Consider the following 20,827-nt stretch of genomic DNA (forward strand, 5'->3'; position numbering starts at 1 on the left):
AGGCATCAATCTTCAAAACACAAATAAATCTGAACAGCTACATTATTAAAAATGGATGGTGAACACTCCACAGGAAAAAAAAAAAAAAAAAAAAAAAAAAGGAAGGGGGAAGGAAAAAAAAAAATCAAACCAGCTTTTGAACACAAGAACAATATAAATCATTTGGCCCCAGAGAAATAAAGTCAGAGCTGTTTGATCAAAACTCCCCAAACTCTGGGTCAGAATCAACATTTCACAAACGCACTCAAGTTTGACAAGATTTAGCCAGTCAGATGCCTTTAGAATAGCCAAATATCTTCTATGTCCTGCCCCTACTCTGCTGCTTCTGTGCCTGCGTTTTCTCCATTCCCTGCCTGGGCTCTCTCAACACTTGCTGTGCCAATGCACCCTCCCGTAGCCAGCTCTTCACGTTTCCCTCTGCCCAGGGTTAATCCTCACCACCCCACACTTTCCACAGTCCCTCATAATTTCTTCTGCTACAGCTGGGTCCTGTCTTTCAATCCATGGCCTGGAGTTTCTTTCCAGACCCTTGGAGGAGCCATCCCCAGGGAGGCCAAAGCCAGAGGGCAGAGACGAGGCCTGGCAGGGCCTGGGGCTGAGCCCTGAGGGCTGTGGCTGGGCCTCAGCTTCCCTCAGGACATCCCTGGCTTTCAGCAGCCAGCCCTCCACAAGGCAGTGAGCCCTGGAGAGCCCTCACACACCTGAAAGCTTGCCCACAAAAAGCCAGAAATGAACCTGGATGCTTTGTTCCAGCAAATCCAGCTCACAGAGAAGCAGGCGGGGGAAAAGAGGCGCCTCATCCAACAAGGTCAGCCCCATGGCTGACATCTTGTGGGTAGAGCAGCTCCACTGACCACCCGAAATGGCCCCTCCATTTTCCAGAGGATCCTAGGAAAACCACTCTGTCTGCTTCTTGCCAGTGGCATGTTTTTATATAACGTGTGCTTATGGGTTTTTGTTGTGTTGCAGCTAAATTCGACATAAACAGACATCATGAAAAAATTAAGCAAATAAAAGAAGAGCTGAGCACGGCAAAAATAACATTAGAAACTAAGGTAAGCAGGCATATTTATAGTACACATTATAATGAAATACATTACATTTACAAGCACACGATCTATTCTTTTCAGAAATAGATTCATAACTATTTTCAAGGCATACACTTCACCTAGTGAGTGAGACAACATTGAGAAAACTTGTTGTGTTTTTGTAGTGATCATTGCCAGAAAATGTATGTATATCATGAGGGCAAAGGTGTCTATGGCTTTCACAAGTGCCAAACTTCAGACTGACCTCTGGATGTGTTCAGGGACTTTCTCACCTCAAGGCTAGACACATTTCCAGATAATACTTCCAAAATATGGAATCTCTGAAGACAGCATGTATGCGCATGAAGTCATGCCTGTTCCCCTGGAAAAGAGCTGGGCAGGGAGCAGATTAACTGTTGAGGCACAGCGTGAGCAGCCCCGACTCAACAGTCTTGGAGGTTGTTATAGCACTTGCTCTTTTAACATACACATTCATTCAGCGGTCTGGAAATCATCCCTATTTTGCCCCCTGCCATTCCTTAAAGTTTTTATTTATTTCACAGAGAATATATGGAAAAATTCATTGTGTTTACTTCACAGGACCTTGAGTCACATACTAGGGATTCCTGGGTTCACAATTATACCAGGCCTTAGAGTTTTGCTAGGGACACTGAAGACATGGGAAAGTTTCCAAATCTATTTGGTGCTTTTAAGATTTTATTATGCTTTCCATTTATCCAAATGGAAGACATAGGTTTAGATATAAACTTTCAATTTTGCAGAACTTCTTCACCATTAATACCTGTCAGTAAAAATGATGTAAAAATCAATTTGCTTGTGCCTGAAAATGAAGTCTAAATATCATCCTTGTGCTCTTAAGTACCTGCATTGGTGGAATGTGTATGCACAACAAGAAAGCTTATGGAGTCTCCTTTGAAGTTAAAACTGTTTTGTCCTGTAATTTAAATAACTATTAATTAAATAACTTCACAAACCTTTGGGGAATTACTTCACCTAGATGCAAAAATAAATGTTTTGGGGGATGATTGTCATCTTTCCAAAATCAGGCTCTTCTGTCCTTTTTTGAAGGCTATATACTATGTGTAGTAAATACAACATTACTGTGATGGGGTCAGGAAAAAAAAAAAAAAAAAAAAAAAAAAAAGAACAACTATATAAATATTTACTGTTGTAAACTGAGACTATAATCTTGCAAGCAGTTAGTCACATGTTTGCATTTATGCATGCAATAATCTCAGAGCCCAAAATAACTTTTAAATAGTAATTTATTTACTATTTAAATTTATTTAAATTTATCACAGATGGCTGGGTGTTGTTTGTTAGATAATGTCCTTTGTAGCCTTCCTCCTACAGTTATTTATGAACATCAGTATTTTATGTTTATACTACTAATTTGTTATTGATGCATTGTGATTTACAATCAAGGTTTATGTGGTAGGTATAGAATGTCCCAGGAGCAGAGCTATTATTGTAAATGGCTAATGGAAAGACCTGAAGAATTATTCCTAATTAAATCTTAAGTGCTTTACCCATCAGGATTAATAATATTCTAACTGGTGTCCACAAAAGTATACTTTACTTGCCTGTTTATTCTGACATTGATTCATTTATATATAGGACATGATACAAAAAGTAAATGGAATGGAAAAATGCATTTCAATCAGACCGTATTTTCGTTTAAATATTATAGAGATATTTAAATTATTTAAAGTAATGTATTTTTCAATATGGGAATTAAATTTACATATGTCTAGAATAGTTTACATAATTCAAATAACATTAAATATTGCTGTTCAGCTAACGCGGTTCAATTTGTCCCACAACAAATAACTGTGCTTTATAAGCACAGATATCCAAGCATGTGCATGCAAAAGGACTTATGCCTGAGCAAGCAGATGAGACTGAATTTAAAAGTGTTTTGACAACTATTTCACAGAGACTGCCTATGGTCAACCAAAGGTTCCCAGGAAATTCTATTTATTTCCTCTGTTCTGTAAAATCAGGTAGCATGTAATAACAACCTGAATTATAGCATTTTGCCTTTCATGGCTGAATGATTTCTTCAAAAAAAATCTATTGCAAAGATATAGATTAAGTAGGCATCGTACAGATGGAGAAACTACACTGCAGTTAGTTATATTCAATAATATAATTACAGTGGTATAAGATCATCTACTCTCTTTGAATTAAGATGCAAGATACATATTGCTGAGGCGAGCACCTCCTTAACGCTTATCGTGCCAAACATATTAGAGACAAGGAAAAAGTCTGGTCTTTTCCTTTCTGATTGTCTCACACTAGTCTTAGGAATTTGATTCCATTATCTTCCTCCTTTTGATAACAGATGCACTTCGTCTGTAAACTCTCCAAATCATCTATATTATTTATATCTTCTATCAGATAAATTAACATTTAAAATGAATAAAACTAAAAATAAAGCTATATGCAAACTAGAAGTATGGGTGGTGGGCATGGGGAGGACCTTATGACCAAACTGTCCTTAGACTATCAACAGTCTTACCATTATATTTCTTTGGATAAGAATTCCAGCAGTTGTTCTCAGGAAAAAAATAAAATAAAATAAAATAAAATAAAATAAAATAAAATAAAATAAAATAAAATAAAATAAAATAAAGAAAGAAAAGTGAGCTTTGTTCCTCCTTCACCTATGCAATACTAGCACTGCAGAGCTGATGACATATACAGCCATTCAGGTAACTTCCATCAGAACAATGATGTTGGACCTCTGACCCTCTAATATTATTTTCTGGTTTGCTATGAGATGGGCCGTACGCAACAAGATGGAGGACACTGTAAGGTTGAGTAAAATATTCTATGTGATCAATATTTTTCCTATTTTTAACCTCCAAATGTTTTGTCTGACCTGGGCAAACTTAAAAAAATATTATTTTAGATAGAATGGCCAACACCAAATCTGTTTTTTTAAAGAGAGGAAATTTTTCCAAAGCTTAGTGGTATAATGAAAGATTACTGGGGGAAAAAAAAGAGAGCTGCTATGTTTTTTCTAGTCCAGCAGCTACACCAGCTGTGTTTTAACTGGGCCTAGATCCCTATTTCCAATATGAAAGTATATGGAATAATAAAACAATAACCTTATTTCATAACTTTGTTTTCTATTGCAAGGTTCAGCATCTGTCTGAAAAAATGTTCTTCTTAGAAATTCTGAAGAAACATGAAGACAGCTTAGAGAAACAGAAAGCTGAACTTACTAATCAAAGAAGCACTCTTCAGAAAAATTTTGTATGTTTCCAGCTACAGCATTTAAGCAGCTTGTTTGTACTGTATGAGTGTATTCAGCTTTAAACTTGAAAGTATGGAAGAATTAATGTTATAAATCTGAATAGTCCATTTTTATTTTTTATTTTTAACTCTAGCATACTTAAGATGTAAACGTGTCTAAATTCTCACTTTGAATTTTAAATTTAGTTCTCAGCTCAGTGATTAAAGGTAAAGTGTACTACCTTTTATCAACAATGCTGATTTAGCATTCTTAACTTCAGTTTCTAATTTTTGATATATGACTGAATTCCAATTCTGACATATTAACTACTTTGTAGAAGAAAAGTAGCAAAATCACACCTTAATTTGGACTTCCTCAACCACAATAAAGCAGATTGAGAAGTATCAAAGGAAAATCTCAGGGAGGCCAATAGGATGTTTTAGGAATCACAACATTCCACATAATCTCTTTGAGGCCACAAACACTTAGCCACCTCTTAAAAGGTAGCTACTTGCAACACACAGACAATATTTTTTTTTAATTTACTGTTACGCTAACCTGAATATTGCCTTTCGCTTTCTTCATCGTGGATCCTTGAGTCTTTAGATACTAAGTAAATCCATGCATGAGTACTCTCCTCTGCATATGTATTTGTACTTCACATCAACAGAGCTGAATTTTCAACATTCATTATGAATCACCATTATCATCACAAATATCAGAGTAATATTATTCAGTTAAAAGGCAAAAAAATACTATCCTCTGAAAAAATGCGAAATTTATTTAATTGCAATCAGTCATGCCTTCTGCACAGGAATAGACAACACCTTTAATTAATTTAATAACAGTCTAAAAAAGAATAGCCATACTATGCTACTGACTTTAAACAGAACCTGCTACTAATTTCAATAATGAGTTGAACTTTAAAACTGCTGACACAAGTCCATAACACAATCTGGTGATTTTTAAAATGTTTTTCTATGAAGAATATATCCTCCACTTTGTCAGGAAAAAAAAAAAAAAAAAAAAAAAGATTCTGACAGCAGACAAAATGATAGAGCTGTAGACCATTTTCATGTTCTCATAAGTCAGGAAAATAAATACATAGCATGTGTAAAGTTTAAGGATAAACAATAAGTATGTTTCACTCTGCCTAGCTTAACAAATACTTTCTTTTTTTCATCTGAATATTCGGTTTTCACTTTTTTTTTTTTTGTTTGTTTTTCAGACAGATGCAAAGAGAAAAATGACCGAAGAGGAAGATAATTTTGCTAGGGAAATAACAGAGTTTAACAATGAATATGGACTAACAAGTAATCGAGATCTTCTGATTAAAAAAAGAGTCAAGACTGAAATAAATGATTTAGAGAATGAGGCAGCTCTGTTAAAAAATGGTAAGTCTTACATTAAATGATTTCATCTTGGATTACCAGAGAATGCAAATCAATAAAACAGAGGTGTGCAAAACAATAATTTTAATCATATTCTCCTGCTGTCTGGAACTATCTCTTAGCACTAAACTGAAAGAGAGTGGTCTGCCATACCACGTTAAAAAAAGATCATTAAAGCCTTTTCTATTCTTCAACCTCTTCAGTCATTTCCAGACATGAGAGGGAGAAGCAGATCTGCAAAACTTGCTCCCAGTGTCTAATGTCAGCTAGCACTGCCATACATAACATACTATATTAGGTTTGCAATGATTATAATCACCTTTGGTTGAATTTTGTAAATTTTCTTAGCTTCAAAAAATTATATGCAGAGTTGTCTGGTATGACTGGTCCTTTATAGCCACAGTTTCTCTCTGAGTTAAGACATGAGATTTCCCAGAATAGAGTCAGACTGAGAAACAATCCTTCAGCAAGGGCATTGGAGTCATCATGGATCACAAGCTGAACACGAGTCAATGACATCAGAATATCGACACCATACTGAGACACATAAACATAATTCTGACCTCTAAGACATGCAAAACAATCTTTCACTTTATTTAGGGCAGTTAAATTCTTAGCTGGAGTACTGGTATCTAGTCTTGGATGTTGCGTTTCAAGAAAAAATGTGGACCCAGTGGAGACAGTCCACATGGAAACAGTTAGAGTGATCAGAGATCTGGAGGACATAGGGGAAAAAAGGAAAGAATTTGAACTATTTCAGCTATGGAGGAAAAGATTGCTGGAAGATGGGTACCAGTCTTAAAATGTTTAAAGGGTTCTGTAAAAAAAAGAAAGTGATTCTTGATACCTGTAGTGAACTGGATATAAAGCAACAAGCTTAAAAACAGTAAGAGAGCGTCTACTGGCTGTTTGAGAAATCTTTCATAGAAATAAGAAGAGCGAACAATTAAAACAATTGCCTTAGGAAATTGTAGATTCTCCATTACCAAACGTCTTTAAAAGAAGGTTTTACAAGCATCTGTCAGAAGTGACAGAGGTATAGCTGATGTTGTAGCCTTCAGGAGGAAGAAAGCACCAGATGATCCCTCAAAGTCTTTTCCAGTCTCGTGATTCATTGTGTCAGCACTTTGTATTCCATAACTTCTGATGTAAAGTCACTGAAATAAAACTGTCTATCTGAGTTTGGATTTGGTTATACGTCCTTTCTGTATTTGATGTCTCTGATTCTGATCTACAACGGGGGAAAAAAAAAAAAAAAAAAAAAGTCTGTATTTGGTGGCATCTATTATTTTTAATGATTAATTTATTTGATAGAATTATATATTCAGACAAATCTGATCAGTCAAATGGTCTCTTGAAGGTTAGATCAGCAGAACAAGAAAGATGACTAACCTCCTTCTCTGGGTTCAGTAGCTGTCTCGATTACATCCTCTTCAAATTGCACATTTTGAGATACATCCCTGGCTTTCTGACTGCTGCAGTCAGTCCTGAGCACACTACCAGCACTTAAGTGAACAGGATAAAATAACTAATAACAAGCAAATTATTTGAGGACTTCTCAACATTCTGGTTCAAGCATCCGTAATACTAAACAAAATATGTTGAGGTGTTTTTCTTTTAGTCCTGCTGAAAGGTGTTTATTTACCACCTATTCAATAAGTCATCTTCCTTTATAGCTGAAGTAACTCTAAAGCAAAAGATTTGCAATTATTTTTATGCCCAGTCAACAAAATATGTAAACATCTTAGGAACATTAAAAAACATTTCTTTTCACAATGAGGAATACATTACATAACGTATTTCCTGTGAGCTGGATTTCATACAACTGATTTGGGGTGTATTTAAGGTTCTTTTTCAATAGATAAAGATGAGTAGAAGTCATAAAGAGTATTTAAGTTTATATTATGAAGACTTAAACTGTAATGCATTTTAATTTAAAATATATTATTTTAATCTTAGAAATGGAGTCAATGGAACATAACAGTGTTCAGTTAAATGCTCTCCAGCTGCAGAAGAATGAGTTAAAGCAGGAATTATTTACTCTCCAAAGTGAACTCAAAGGTATGCTTGATAATCGCTCGTTATGGTAATTATTTCTGTCTTGATAAATGGATCCTTTCTGTCAAGTTATTTTTCTCAGCAAAAAGAAGTTGTAGAAATAAGATTTTTCATAGTTTATGTTATGTAATACATCATTTTAAAATGTTTGTAACAAGTATTGTGGAGTTCATTAAGATTTCTATTGAATGTCCCTGATAGTGAGGCATACAGTTTTGCGGAATCATAACCTATAAATACGAAAAAGAACATCCTACTTTTGCTAGTAAGACAAATACTTAAGCGAAGAATTACCTGTTTCAAAGTGAATTTAAAATCAACCTAAGTGTTTTTTACAAACCATTAACCTGTAATTAAAGAATGTTACTAAAATTCAAACGTTTAAGCAACATGGCTTGGGCTGATAGATGACCAAGCCAAAACTGTCTCTGAGTTCTAAACTCAACTGTTATTTTTTACTGACATATGTGTATTAAAGGCAATGCATAAAAAAACAGATCCACACACCAGACTGGCAAGAAGATGTCAAATACGCAAGAACCCCAATAAAAGAAACAACTATACAGAGAGAACCAAGAAAGGTTCTGTTTCATAGGTTATGACAGGCAATAGGAATTATTTTGAAATTTGGGTTAAAAAAAATAAAATGTAAGAAATGGTTTAATTTTTTTTTTGCAAATATATAATTAACATGTAACAGTAAATGAGCTAGGAAGGATAGGCTATAAATATGGTTGGTCACAGGTTGTTTGGGAAAGTGAACAAGTTTTTCTAAAAGCTTGTAATGTATATACCGATTACAACACTAAAATAAAACATGTTCATTATTCAGGTGCCTTTATCCCACAAGCGGTTTCACAGAAAAAAAAAAAAAATAAATAAATTTAGAAAATGCAGACTGTCATTTGAATATGCATGATTAATAAAATAATAACGACATTATAAATGTATGTTTAGACCTTGAGAAATTAATCAAGGAGGCTGAAGGAACAACAAAAGATTTAGAAACCGAGAAAGCCCAAGTCACTGAAAAACCTCAGACCGATCCTGAATGTTTAAGGTAAGAGTCTCATGTTAGGAGATTCTTAAATTTAATTGTAGGTCTGTAGTTCCAGTTCCAGTAGTAATTACTATATTTTGTATATTCCTATACAATTGGAAATCAGAGGAACCAATTGTGTTTATTACAGAACACAAATTCCCTTTGTTTATTACAGCCTTTCACCCTTACATACGTGCTGCAATTAACTAAAAACTGAAAGTATTTGCAAAGAAGTCACAGTCATACTTGGAGGGTGAGCAAAACCTGCTCCGTGGGTGGTAGGTTTCTTCAGTCTTTGTAAAAATAGTGGTGGTGGTACAGAGAATATTGATGAACTACCCATCATGCTATATGTACTGACTGGCTGAATGATGATGGACTGGATGGGCCACAAAAACCCCTTTAGATCAGGTGAGCTTTGCACTGAACTTAATGCAGATTTATTTTCTCTGCTATCCCTGCCATCAGTTCTAGTTTGACTTCTAATTAAGCTAGTTTACAACAAAATCTTGAAGATTTAAACAAGACAGAAGACCTTGCACAGTCTCCCTTAATAGTCAATATTGCTCCCCAGGAAGTGAGTCGTCATGACTCATTTGTTGTCGGCTTGCTCAGGTGTGACATTTACATTTTCACCATACACAGAAGCATGTAATGAACTTTAACAAAACAAAACAAAACAAAAAGTTTCAATGCAAAAAGCCCCCCATCACAAAAGTAACTCTTTTTCTAATTCTATGGTGCTCCATGTGAAAGTGCCTATGGGTATTTAAAAATATTTAATAGACAATGCAAACTCCTCTTAGAAGAGCTGGTTCAAAATATTCTCTAACAGAAATTATTAGGGAAAACAGAACTTTTGTAACATCACCCTTTTCTCCTATACATTTATTTGTTCTTGACTGAAATAAATATAGTGTATTTTTCTGAAATCGTTCAATGAAGAAGTAAAATTTAGCAGGGAACTCTGGGCATTTTTCTGAAAGACGATTTGTTAAAGACCAGTTTTTTTGCTCAATACCAGTTTCTGAAACAAAAATGATATATCAGCCCTAATACTAACTCTACAACCTCTTACATGGCGCTGAGACATAGCCAAAATTCCCTCAACATAAAAATTAATTAGCTTACAATTCCGCATACAGTAGCAAAAACTTTGCATTCAACATATACATACAGGACAGTGTAAATAATAATAACAGTTGCAATTCTGTTGCAGCTGTAAGACAGGCCGTTATAATTCACTCCTTTACATTATTCATTCCACCATGATATATTAGGTTTTGTGATACATGAGGTTGTCAGCTTTCTTCTAAATAATACACTTCCCATGGATTAGTTTACTGCCATAATGTCACTTAATATTCAAATTGTCATAATTAGTTTTCTGTAACAGGTTTCCTGTGTGTAAGTTACAGAAGTAGCACACAGCAATACTTTAAATCCCCAGCTCTGCCACTGATCCACTGTGATGTCCCAGGCAAGTCATTCAAGCCCATACATGATGTCTGTTTTTTTACCTAGTAAAATTAATTACAGCTCCATGGAACTACACTTTGTTTTTACCCAGGTGGAAGACAAAACAGGGGACAAAATATGCTGAATTTTAATAACTAGAAAAACATCAAATGTCATTTACAGCTAAAGCAAGAAGGATGATGAGATCTTTTACTTCATGAAGTGCCAAATTTTGTGGTCAGGATTAACTTACATTATTTGATAATCGCATGTACTGCAAAATATAAAGTGCTACTATTGTTACTACTGTCACGAAAAGCAAACACTCATTACGGTGTAACAATATACTGAAGTTTGTTTATATTAAGATATTTTTTTCATTTCAGATACTGGACATAATTTATGACAGATTTGTCTAAATCATACTTTTATCTTGCTCTGGCCTTTGGTCTCATATATATGTGCAAAAGCTCTTTGCTTGATAGAGAAAGATAGCTTTGAACAAGTTACCTCAGCTGCCAGAAGCAGCAGAGCTATGTCATTGCACTTCTGGCAGCACTAATAGATTCTGCTTTTCAGTAGAGCTACGCAGGCAATCCTCGTTTCTCTGCTTCTCTATGTCACAGTGCTGTGCTGTTTAGAAGTATCCCACATCCCACACCTTTTTATTCTTGTACACCTCTTACCATTTATTTTTTAAACCTACTCATGACTTCTTCATCTGAACTATTGAATTAAGAGAATGAAAGGGAATTTACAGTATGTTACAAATAATACAGTACATATAGTCCTTCTGGGAGGACCTAACTGCCCTACAGTGCTTAAAAGGAGGCCATCAAGAAGACCAGGTTTTTCTTTAATGAAGGCTTCTCCCCCACACCTTCTGTTTCCCCCCCAGTTATCCTTCCCTCATACAGAATCTGTTGCAGGAATATAGTTTTAGTTTTTACTGAAAATCATATTTAGCATACATTATAAAGAGAGGAATACTTTGACATAACACAAGCAGCGTGGATCAAAAATTCATACTTTTTCTATAAAGCACAACATTTGATTCTGTCTTTTTTATTGTGTAGGAAGCCACAACATTTTTAAATGGCAAAAATACCAACGTGTTTAATGCTTCCTTAGAACAAACATGAGAGACAGTCAGCATCAATAACCTGATATATGTAGCTCCCAGGCCACCCTCTAAGTCTGTTATTGGATCACATACCTAGTCCCAGCTTAAAAATCAATATCAAAAGTAGCTGGCAAGGCAAGAATCTTCATTACAATTAAGTATATATCTTAAAGTAAATTGCATTTCACCTGAAGAGTGTAGCCAGCTAATTCAAATTACAGCAATTTATCTTTGATCTGAGAAAAATGCCCTATACCATATCTGCAGTTTCATAAAATTTCTCCCAAATCCATCAAAGAATTACCAAAGGTTGTGAGAAGCTCACACTGTTAATTCCACCAGATACTGCTATTGCATTTACAAGGTTGTTCTAATACACATAAGATACTGGAAAAAGCTAACCGAAATGTAAATATTGAGTACAGATATAGTTATGGATAAGGACTAAAGAAAATTTTGAGTATGTACTTTTCCAAAAATTAGAGAAAAATATATTATGGTTTATTTTATTTTATTTTTATGAGATACAGCAGTACCAAAAGGCACACTTTCAAAATCCAGCATTTTAATAGATCTTCAATTCTGTGCTTCTCGCTCGAGCCCTTCCCTAGAAGGAATGTTTTCTGACAAAACACTGACAACGACATGATTTTATTTCATGCTGAAATCCACTGGGAGGAGTCATATGACCCGTAATGATTCTAAACTGTGCCAGCAATAACCCTCATGCCAAAATTTGGTAGTAGCAATTAAGGCACTGAACCATTCCAGCTAAGTTAAAGGAATCAAGTCTACCAGCATCCTGAATCTTCAGGTCAATGAAGTTTGAGATCAGGGAGTGCTCTACCTTCTTGTTAGCTAGGGAGAACTGCTGCCAGCTGTACTACCAAAGGCAGAAGCCACGTTCCATGACCCGCTGCTATACTCTGCCCATCACTAACTCCTGAACTTTCATAATTTCAATCATACTGTCCTTGCATAAAGTTATCACATACAGTAGATGAAAAAACTATTTTCTGTACCTAAGTTAATCATCCCCATCACAACTAGGAACGTTCCACATGCTTCAATAGTTTGATAGCTGCTTTCATTTTTATTTATTTTTTTGAGATCAACCTGCTCAAAGAATCTTACAACTCTACAGTGTTGACTCTCTAACTCCCTTCTTGACAGACTGCTATGACTACAAATTCAAGATAAGGTATAAAGTACACTGCATTTTGCATATAAAAAGATACACCAAACCTTTGACTTCCAGTTACGTTCCAAGCACATATGTGGGATATACTGACTGCTGTATATACAGGCTTGAATGTTCAGTGGTAAAAGAATTACTCAATTATTTTTTTTTTTTAAGATTTTTTTTTCATTAAAAATGATGCTTTTTATACAGCATTTTGAAGTTTTCTAGTGCAATCTTCAGTGTTAGGCTTTTTCTTATGCTGAACTACGTTGTGATTTGGCTTAATTTATTATTGAACTGAAATTAATGAGTGTATTCTTTAAACTTTTTCTCTCTTTCTGAAACTTTTTTTTTCACAAAATACTAAAATGTTACTGAGCATGCAAAGAAATTTAAAATACTGAAACTCTGTTACTTTGCTTACTGTTCCATTTTAGTAACTAGTAAGATTCTGGAAAGCTAATGAGAGGGAGGAAAAAAAAGACTAGGAAAATAAGAGACTTGAAGCCCACTTTAAGCCATTAAGAGAAATAAATATTCAAATTTATAACAACCTGAATTCCCTCAACTCTTGTGAAAATAACAATACAATTAAAGACTGTTACAGGCTTTTATTTTGTTTTGTTTTGTTTTGTTTTTTTTTGCATTATATATTGTTAATTTAGACTTGCAGTACATTTTAGCTGCATAATTTTCACTCAGAACTTCTGAGGTTTTTGTTAATGATGCCATCTTGATTGTTAGTCTTAAAAGCTAAATTCTTCATGCTTGTCAGCATCCTTCATACTGGTCTTGACAGCATAAAGTGCTTTCTTTCTGGCATGAACTTGAAGTGGTTTTGCTTCAGTATCACTGAATATTTTCAGTTGTAAAATGCTATAAACAAAGTAATAGATCCAAAAAACAAACACATACAAAATTCCCTTTCTTGCTTTCTCTCTCTTCAAGACACTTTACCCTATTCGTCAACGTGGGCTCCCTGACAGTCACAAGTCTCATGATCTGGATGCATAACACAGAGATACCTTTAAGAGGGCTTTTTCTGAAAAGGTGTGCAATTAAAATAAAAGAATGTCATCATCTGCTCTGCTAATGCCAACCCCACACACAGAAATTTGAGAGAACACTGGCAACAGCTCTCTTGAGTCACATTTCCCAGGCTGGTGGCAAGTAGCATCACTTAAGTGGAACAATACAGAACCAAGCAGAGCCTTTCACTGATACCAACAAATTCCTAACTATGGCATTCAACTATTATATTTACTCTACTTACTTACTGTATTAACTATCTTGTTTCACGATTTAAATTTGTGTATTGTCTTACGAAAAGCAACCTAGAAATAATTTTAATTGAAGTTTATATAGACTAAGAGCAGAGAGTTTCTACCTAAAATTTACATTCTTCACATTATTCTAAAAGGTAGACTAAGGATTTTTTTTTTTCTTCAAAACCTGAATTTCTGTTCTACTTCATAATCACAGTAGCAAAGGGAAATGCACGGTCAGCTCCCTTTGTAAAAATAGTTCAAGGCATTACATATTGCATAATTCCAAGAAATATAGAACTGCTTCTTAAACTTTGGAATACAGAAAGAGAAACTCCATTGCCAAAATTAGGAAGGAAAAAGTGATGTTTTCTTTCATCTAAATCTTACAAGAAATGCGTCCATAGAGCTGAACAAATGTTTCATGCTAACTGTGGACCGCCTAAGGCCTTGGTTCTGCTGTTTTTGAAAAAATATTTTCAATTTAATTTTATGTTAAATTTTATAATCAGGAAATATCAGTCTCTGGAGTAATATATGTGGTTCAAAATGAGTTTTTTAATGACAATCTTCTAATAGATTTTTTTAAGCTTTCCTTTTTAATAGAAGTACCTAGTGGAACTATTATAGCTTGAGTTATGTTAAAAAAAAGTTTCAATTATAAATTGCAGTATGGATTTATAAGACGTAGACCAAATCTGAATAATGACATCTTCCTCTGACAGGAAAACCGATTGGTTATACAAAGAAAATGCAGTATCATCCATCTAGATGCATGTAAAGTATTTGATATTATCCCATGTGGGAAACTGTTAGTTAAACTGGAGAAGACACCTTAAAAATTTTGAGTAAGGAAATGACTGATAGAAATAACAGCAATAGGGCTGAAAAATAAGAGCTGGAAGAAGGTAACTACCGTCACAGCTGATTTTGTCCAATTTTTTAAATAATAACTTTGGAATAAAAAGTGTTTTTAAGAAAATAGTGTGAAGGAATATAAGAACTTTAGTCCTTGCAGAATGAAGTAAATAAAAGAGAGGAGGAATGTAATTATATACAGTGCTAGTTATGTACTTGTACTAAGGGCTTCAGTACTAGATACCTGGAAGCAAAGCAGAGTGGCCTGAGCATACTATGTTATCAGAAGATAACTATAAACAATGAAAGTAAATATAGCTGTGGAAAAGATAAAAGCAAGAGTTATTTCCCACAAAAAACACATGAGTTTTAACATTGCTGGTCAAGGCAACCTCACTTGGAATACCATGTGGCAACTTTATTTGTAATGCTTCATTTGGAATCTCTCCCCTGTTTTTTCTTTAATGTTATTCCATTTATTTTCATTTACATTACATAGTTCCTAGTATAGTGTTTGCTTTTGTTAGTTTTGTCTTCTTGCTAGTATTTATTATTACTACTACATCTTATTTTTTATTCTATTTCTGCTCCATTGAGCACATACTTTTATAATTTATTTGTTCAACTAAAGTGCTTGAGCTGTGTTTTGAGATACTGAATTCCATTCAGGATTTATTTTCTCCTTTCCTCAATCAATTGATAATACTGTGAAATTCATTGACTTTTTCAGCTGTATCAATAGCATTTTCTATTTAGTAGCAAACTGTAGATACCCAGCAAAATCTTGCACTCACTTTAGAATCATACACATTAATTTAGTCCCAGTACTGAACTGAGACGGAATGGCCCCAATGCATTTATTAGCTCTGCTTTTCCTTGAGACAGTAAACCAGTCCTTTATTCTTTTCTTCAGTTTAAATAAAGTCTTAAAACCTGGATAAATGCTTCTCCTGTCTTTTCTGATAACGTTCAGGAAAATCAACATAGATACTCTGGAAGTTAGGGAGCTTCCAGTTTTGTGTCATAAATTCTATTTCCTGTATACCAGAATTAAGCAGTTCTGCTTATAATACACTAATGTTCTCCCTCGTACTTATGGTTAAAAAATGCCTCTGACACAAGTCAGAGGCAAGGAGAAGAACAAGGAAAAATATTTTTCTTGTCTCATTAAAACTCAGCCAAGAAAGAGTCTGCTCCTTTTGCAACCCCAACAATTACCAGGTCGGATCTGTCTTCCACTGAGACGAAAAGACCTCTAAAATGCATATTCACACAAACTATTTCTGCTTTGAGACCTCTTTACATAAAATCATTCTTAGAGTGCAAGTTTTGGCTACTAAGTCTTGGTTCAGTATTATGAACCTGTAGATGATTTTCAGAGGAATCTGACAATATTTTTTTCATCCCAGTTCAATTCATAATACCAACAACTATTGATTTCACAATTATTTTTCCAATTTTCCTTCTGCATATACAGCTAAAATTCAAGTAGAGTGCATATCAACCACAAACGCCAATGATATTTAATAGATGTGCTCATTTCAAAGCTGCAAAATCGATCAACTTCAGTGATCTCCATCTCTTTGCCACTTTTAGCATTTGAGAGTAATGGAAAACAGGCCACTGATAGCTGAGCGTAGTCTTGGGCCAGCTAGCATCTGAAAAAAAAAAAAAATCTGATGCTTTTGTCCCACCTACTTGATTTAAATACCAATAATAAAACATAGCCTTATCCTGAAGGTTTTTCAAACCTCCTTCCACAACTATGCCATTTCCAGCCCAGCTAGTCATCAGAGCCCATTACCTGTGATTCTGTAACTTACTAATACAGCGTCAGTCCAGTGTAATGGCTGTTGTTTAAAGATACCTTTGATTGTCCTCTAGAAGATCAAAGTCCTAAAATTAAGAACAAAGGATGCTGAAGATGAAAAAATAATTTATCTCTTCAGTTTTTGTTGTTCTTTTGTTTTTTAAACAGATTTGCTTTTTATCATAGTTGTAAGAAGGGTATAATTGTCACATTCATTCTTGTTCTGGCAAAAGGCACATCTCTTTCCATTTCCAACGGTGACAGATAACCTGCCCTACATCGAGACAGCATAGTTCCATGAATAATTGGTTTGCACATTTGATTCGATAGTGAAAAGATGAATATGAGTATCCTGTTTATCTTAAGTGTAAAATAAAAAAGCTAAGTCTGCTTCCAGGTTAAGCATTATTTTGAATAGTTCCATTGTCTCACATTCCTTCTGGTAAAACTTCATCATTTATTCAGTAAGTCAGGCATCTCCAGCGCATTAATTGTGTAGACTGAAACCTAACAGACAGCCCTTGTTCTGTGAGTATAATATTCCTGGCACATACTGTAATTATCTAGCTTCTAAATAAGAAAGAAGGAAGACCTGAAAGCAAAATCAATTGATTAATGTAAAAATTAAACACCACATTAGAATAAATGACTTTTATCACCACTACCTGATGCTATATAAGGAGTTGTGCTTTCATCACATTTAAAAGTTCTGTAAAATATTTTATATAAAATTTAAAAATCCATGTGCAAAACTTCACAGAAGCACATCATCAATAGTAATTAATTCACAACCCCAAGACACAAATTAGCAACTGTTACTAGTTATTTTCTCATTGTTTTGTCCTTAGTGTACACCTAAACATGGATGGGTATCATTCTTAGCTGACAAGCTGCAAACAAGCTATGCATCAATGTTCCAATGTGGAATACAATGAGAACATTTTTCAGAGATTAAAAAACAAACAAACAAACAAACAACTGTTAAAGTAAATTCAGCAAAGCAGGGCTTTTTGGTTGGTTGGTTTTGGTTTGTTTTAGTCTTAAATTAGGGTTCTAAAATCACACTAGCAGAGAGCACAGAGAAAAAACGAGGAGGGAAGGCAATGAACTCAACCTGATTTAACCAAGATCAGAAGCTGATCTGAGACCTTGAACTGAGCTTCTCTCAATGAAAATTTCTCCTGGCCTACAGAGCATTCATCTAAACCAATATAGTCAGTGTTGTACAAAGTTTAGGCCTCTACTTTTAGCAAGACCAATGACTTGAGTGTTTCCTGAACACTGATATTCCCCTTGGAATCTCTTTTTCTATAGAGGACTTTTTCCCCAAAAAATAAACTCTATTTTTCTGGTTTTTAAAACACTGGATTTGCGAGCCTTGTTTGTAGACAGCGTTAGGTAATCCCCCCATCTCTTTTCATTCTATGAAAATATTTGGAGAAGAGCTGCAGTGACTCAGTTGCTGCAGCAATTGAGAATAAAAACATTTGTTTTTATTAATTGTTTCCATATCGATGGTAAAATCAGGAGCTATTTGTAAAAACTGCTTTATGCCTACAAGAGACAGAAGCCATAGGGGCTATCGTATAAACCTGAAAGAATGGGGAAAACCCAATGCTCTCTTGAATGGGAATAATCCCTTTGTTAAAAGTAGTCCTTTTAGAGAAGTTAGAGAATTCCTGTATGAGAGTATTAGGAAAACAGTCAGCAAGGGCTGGAGCAGCGGGGAGAGAACAGCAGCAACAGCCAAGGAGCCTGCGGAGGGGCACGCAACAAGGGCTGCACAAGAACTGCCCCGTGCGGTCAGGCAGAGGCCCCATCTAATCCGATACTCTGTCCTCGCCAGCAGCTCCGAGTGGATGCCCAAGTAAAGTAAGAACAGGACCATATGGTATTTCCCAACTATCAACACTCAAACTCACATGTTTAAATAAGGAAAATGATGACTAATGAGGCCATAAATCTTTCATGGTTTATAACAGCATACTCTAGAAATCTGTCTAATGAAGCACTGTTGGTCGAGATACACTTTGCAAAAACCTAAACTGATGTTTTTCGAGGTTCCTCACGTTGCCACCACAACTGCCAGTGATGGATGAAATCCAGTGATACTGCACGAGAGCGGCATATTGACTGCCAACTACAAAACTAGCAAACTTAAGTCTTGATCATGCAAACAGATCAATGAGGGTTCTCTCACATAAGTCAGCTTGACAACTGGGACCAAGGCTGAACAACGTAATCCAAACAGCCGTTCTCTGATTTATATTTTGTTTTTGAACATAGGCTTAAGAAAGAATTGGAAAATTACAAAGATGATGATTGGGAAAGTATCTATGAGACTCTTCGAACAGAAATTGAAATTCTGCAAATGGTATGCCATTTTCCCTACATATTTTAAGTGTTTGATAATCTTAGTTCTAAATGTGCAATTTAAGATGATTAACAGTGGTTTTAGATAAGCGTTTTTTTTTTATACTATGTACACAGCCAAACATCCTTGCATTGCAGGTGCACTCAATTCTCATTCGTTTTACCTTATTATTTCCAAATGTCCAGGAATATCATTTCTCATGGAAAAAAAAGAAGCACAGAAAAGAATTTAAAGATACATTTTTAGCACAAGACCTATTTGGGAGACTAGCACTAATCATTAATTTCTTGAAAGCTGCAAAAAGAGTAGGCATTTAGTAGATAATTTAATCTTTAATTCCAGTTGTCAGTTAAATGAAAGATGGGAATATGGGGAAATAGGGCTATAATAGCATCCTTTATGGAAGTATTTTGTCCACTCGCAAGTTCTTCACAAAAAAAAAAAAAATAATAATAAAGTGTGTTTTCCTCTAAATGTCAATCTTGACTTCAAATTTCTTGATTGTCAGTCTGTGCAATAATACAAAGAGAAAAAACATTTTGAAGTCCCATTTTTGGAAATTAAGGGTTTTTAAAGGTTCATTTCAGAGCCCCGGATTGAGTTGCATGAAGATGCAGCTGCTACTATCATCAACAGCAGAATATCAGTCATGCAAAATTTGTATTACTGACTGTCATGATGATTTTTAAATTTCTTTTGGAGGAATATAACTTTCTTTTACTTCATCCATTAATTTTATTATGCTTGTCAAACTTCAGAAACAAAAACAGCATAATGTTTAAAAGCTTCTCTGTAAAGAACACAGTGAACTTATTTGACTTGATTTTCTGTAATTCAATTCTTTCTGTTTTCCAGAAGCTATCACGAAAAAAGTCTTCAGACAAGTGAATAATATGTGGCGTATCATATGAAGTGTCATAGAACTGATCTTTGAGAGCTTTAAAACAATTTTACACAGTCTCTGTCTGCATGCTTTTGGTGTTGTTTGGTTAAACCGCAGTTTTTATCTGCCTTTATTTTCCATTAAAATCAAATTTTATTAATTTAAAAGTGTGGGGTTTTTTTGTGTGTTTTATTCTCCCTCAAGTTCAACAGCTATCTGTATTTATTTTCCTCTTTGTTGCCCACGAACAGACAACACAGCCAAGTTCCTATAACACAAGCTTCACTCTCCACGTACTGTTTTTCAGAATGAACACTCTCCTTTTAAGGTAACGGTGCAGTCTCATTTGAGAGAAAGACTGGTGTTATTGTCAAGAAATACTTAACGGGACCTGTGGGCTATTTAGGCTACATCTGACAATGCAATCCCATATAATAAGCTCTCTGAAACAGCTCAACTCTAGTGATACTGGTGGATTGTCCAGAATAGTTTTCAAACCTACTGATCAGTAGATGCCTCCAGTTATGGTAAGCCATATAAGTGAATGATCTTCACTAGTTTTTCTACACCAAGAGCCCTCCAAGCTCTGTCATTAAAAGAACTGCAAGAGATGTTTTATTAAGAGGGTAGGAATCGATCTTTTTGCAAACTGGCCAAGTTCTGCCTGAGATATAAAAAGTTTTTTTTTCCCCCTCTTAAAGCACAGCTGCAGTTTAAAGATGGGCAGTGTCAGTATCAAAGAGTATTCTGATCCACTGGGTTAACTAGGATAATTCCAAGAGGTTGGAACTATGTTTCTTAATAGCCAGTGCTGTTGGAGCAGAATTCTCTGTAAGTTTTGTCTCTTCCCTAAAGGAGATCCTTGTAGGATATTCTTAAATTTAAACTACTTAGTCCCTTTTCAGAGATATTTCTGATTCCAGAAAACTAGTTGCAAGCTTCAGATGTATGTAGTCATTTATTTAAATAGCTATGAAGGTCTAAATTCTTGATTATTTTAGCAGAATTACAGCATAAATATAGCACAATTTGTATTAACAATTCAAATGGCTAGAACTCTTTGAATCAATACAACAGCAAAACAAGAATAAA

At 34.8% G+C, this 20,827-nt stretch overlaps 2 protein-coding genes across 2 annotated transcripts in view; one reads left to right on the forward strand and one right to left on the reverse strand.

Moving 5' to 3' along the window:
* GFRA1 (GDNF family receptor alpha 1) overlaps positions 1–20,827 on the reverse strand; it is a 258,614-nt gene that overhangs the window by 167,593 nt on the left and 70,194 nt on the right. The gene's annotated exons all lie outside the window — the stretch shown is intronic.
* CCDC172 (coiled-coil domain containing 172) lies at positions 730–19,740 on the forward strand. Its single transcript, XM_035330111.1, has 8 exons — positions 730–808; positions 970–1,055; positions 4,194–4,310; positions 5,519–5,684; positions 7,641–7,742; positions 8,697–8,799; positions 18,765–18,852; positions 19,708–19,740. The coding sequence occupies exons 1-8, from the start codon at positions 730–732 to the stop codon at positions 19,738–19,740; spliced, it is 774 nt and encodes a 257-aa protein (XP_035186002.1).

Source organism: Oxyura jamaicensis, chromosome 6 (assembly GCF_011077185.1).
Source record: "Oxyura jamaicensis isolate SHBP4307 breed ruddy duck chromosome 6, BPBGC_Ojam_1.0, whole genome shotgun sequence".
Classification (NCBI taxonomy): domain Eukaryota; kingdom Metazoa; phylum Chordata; class Aves; order Anseriformes; family Anatidae; genus Oxyura; species Oxyura jamaicensis.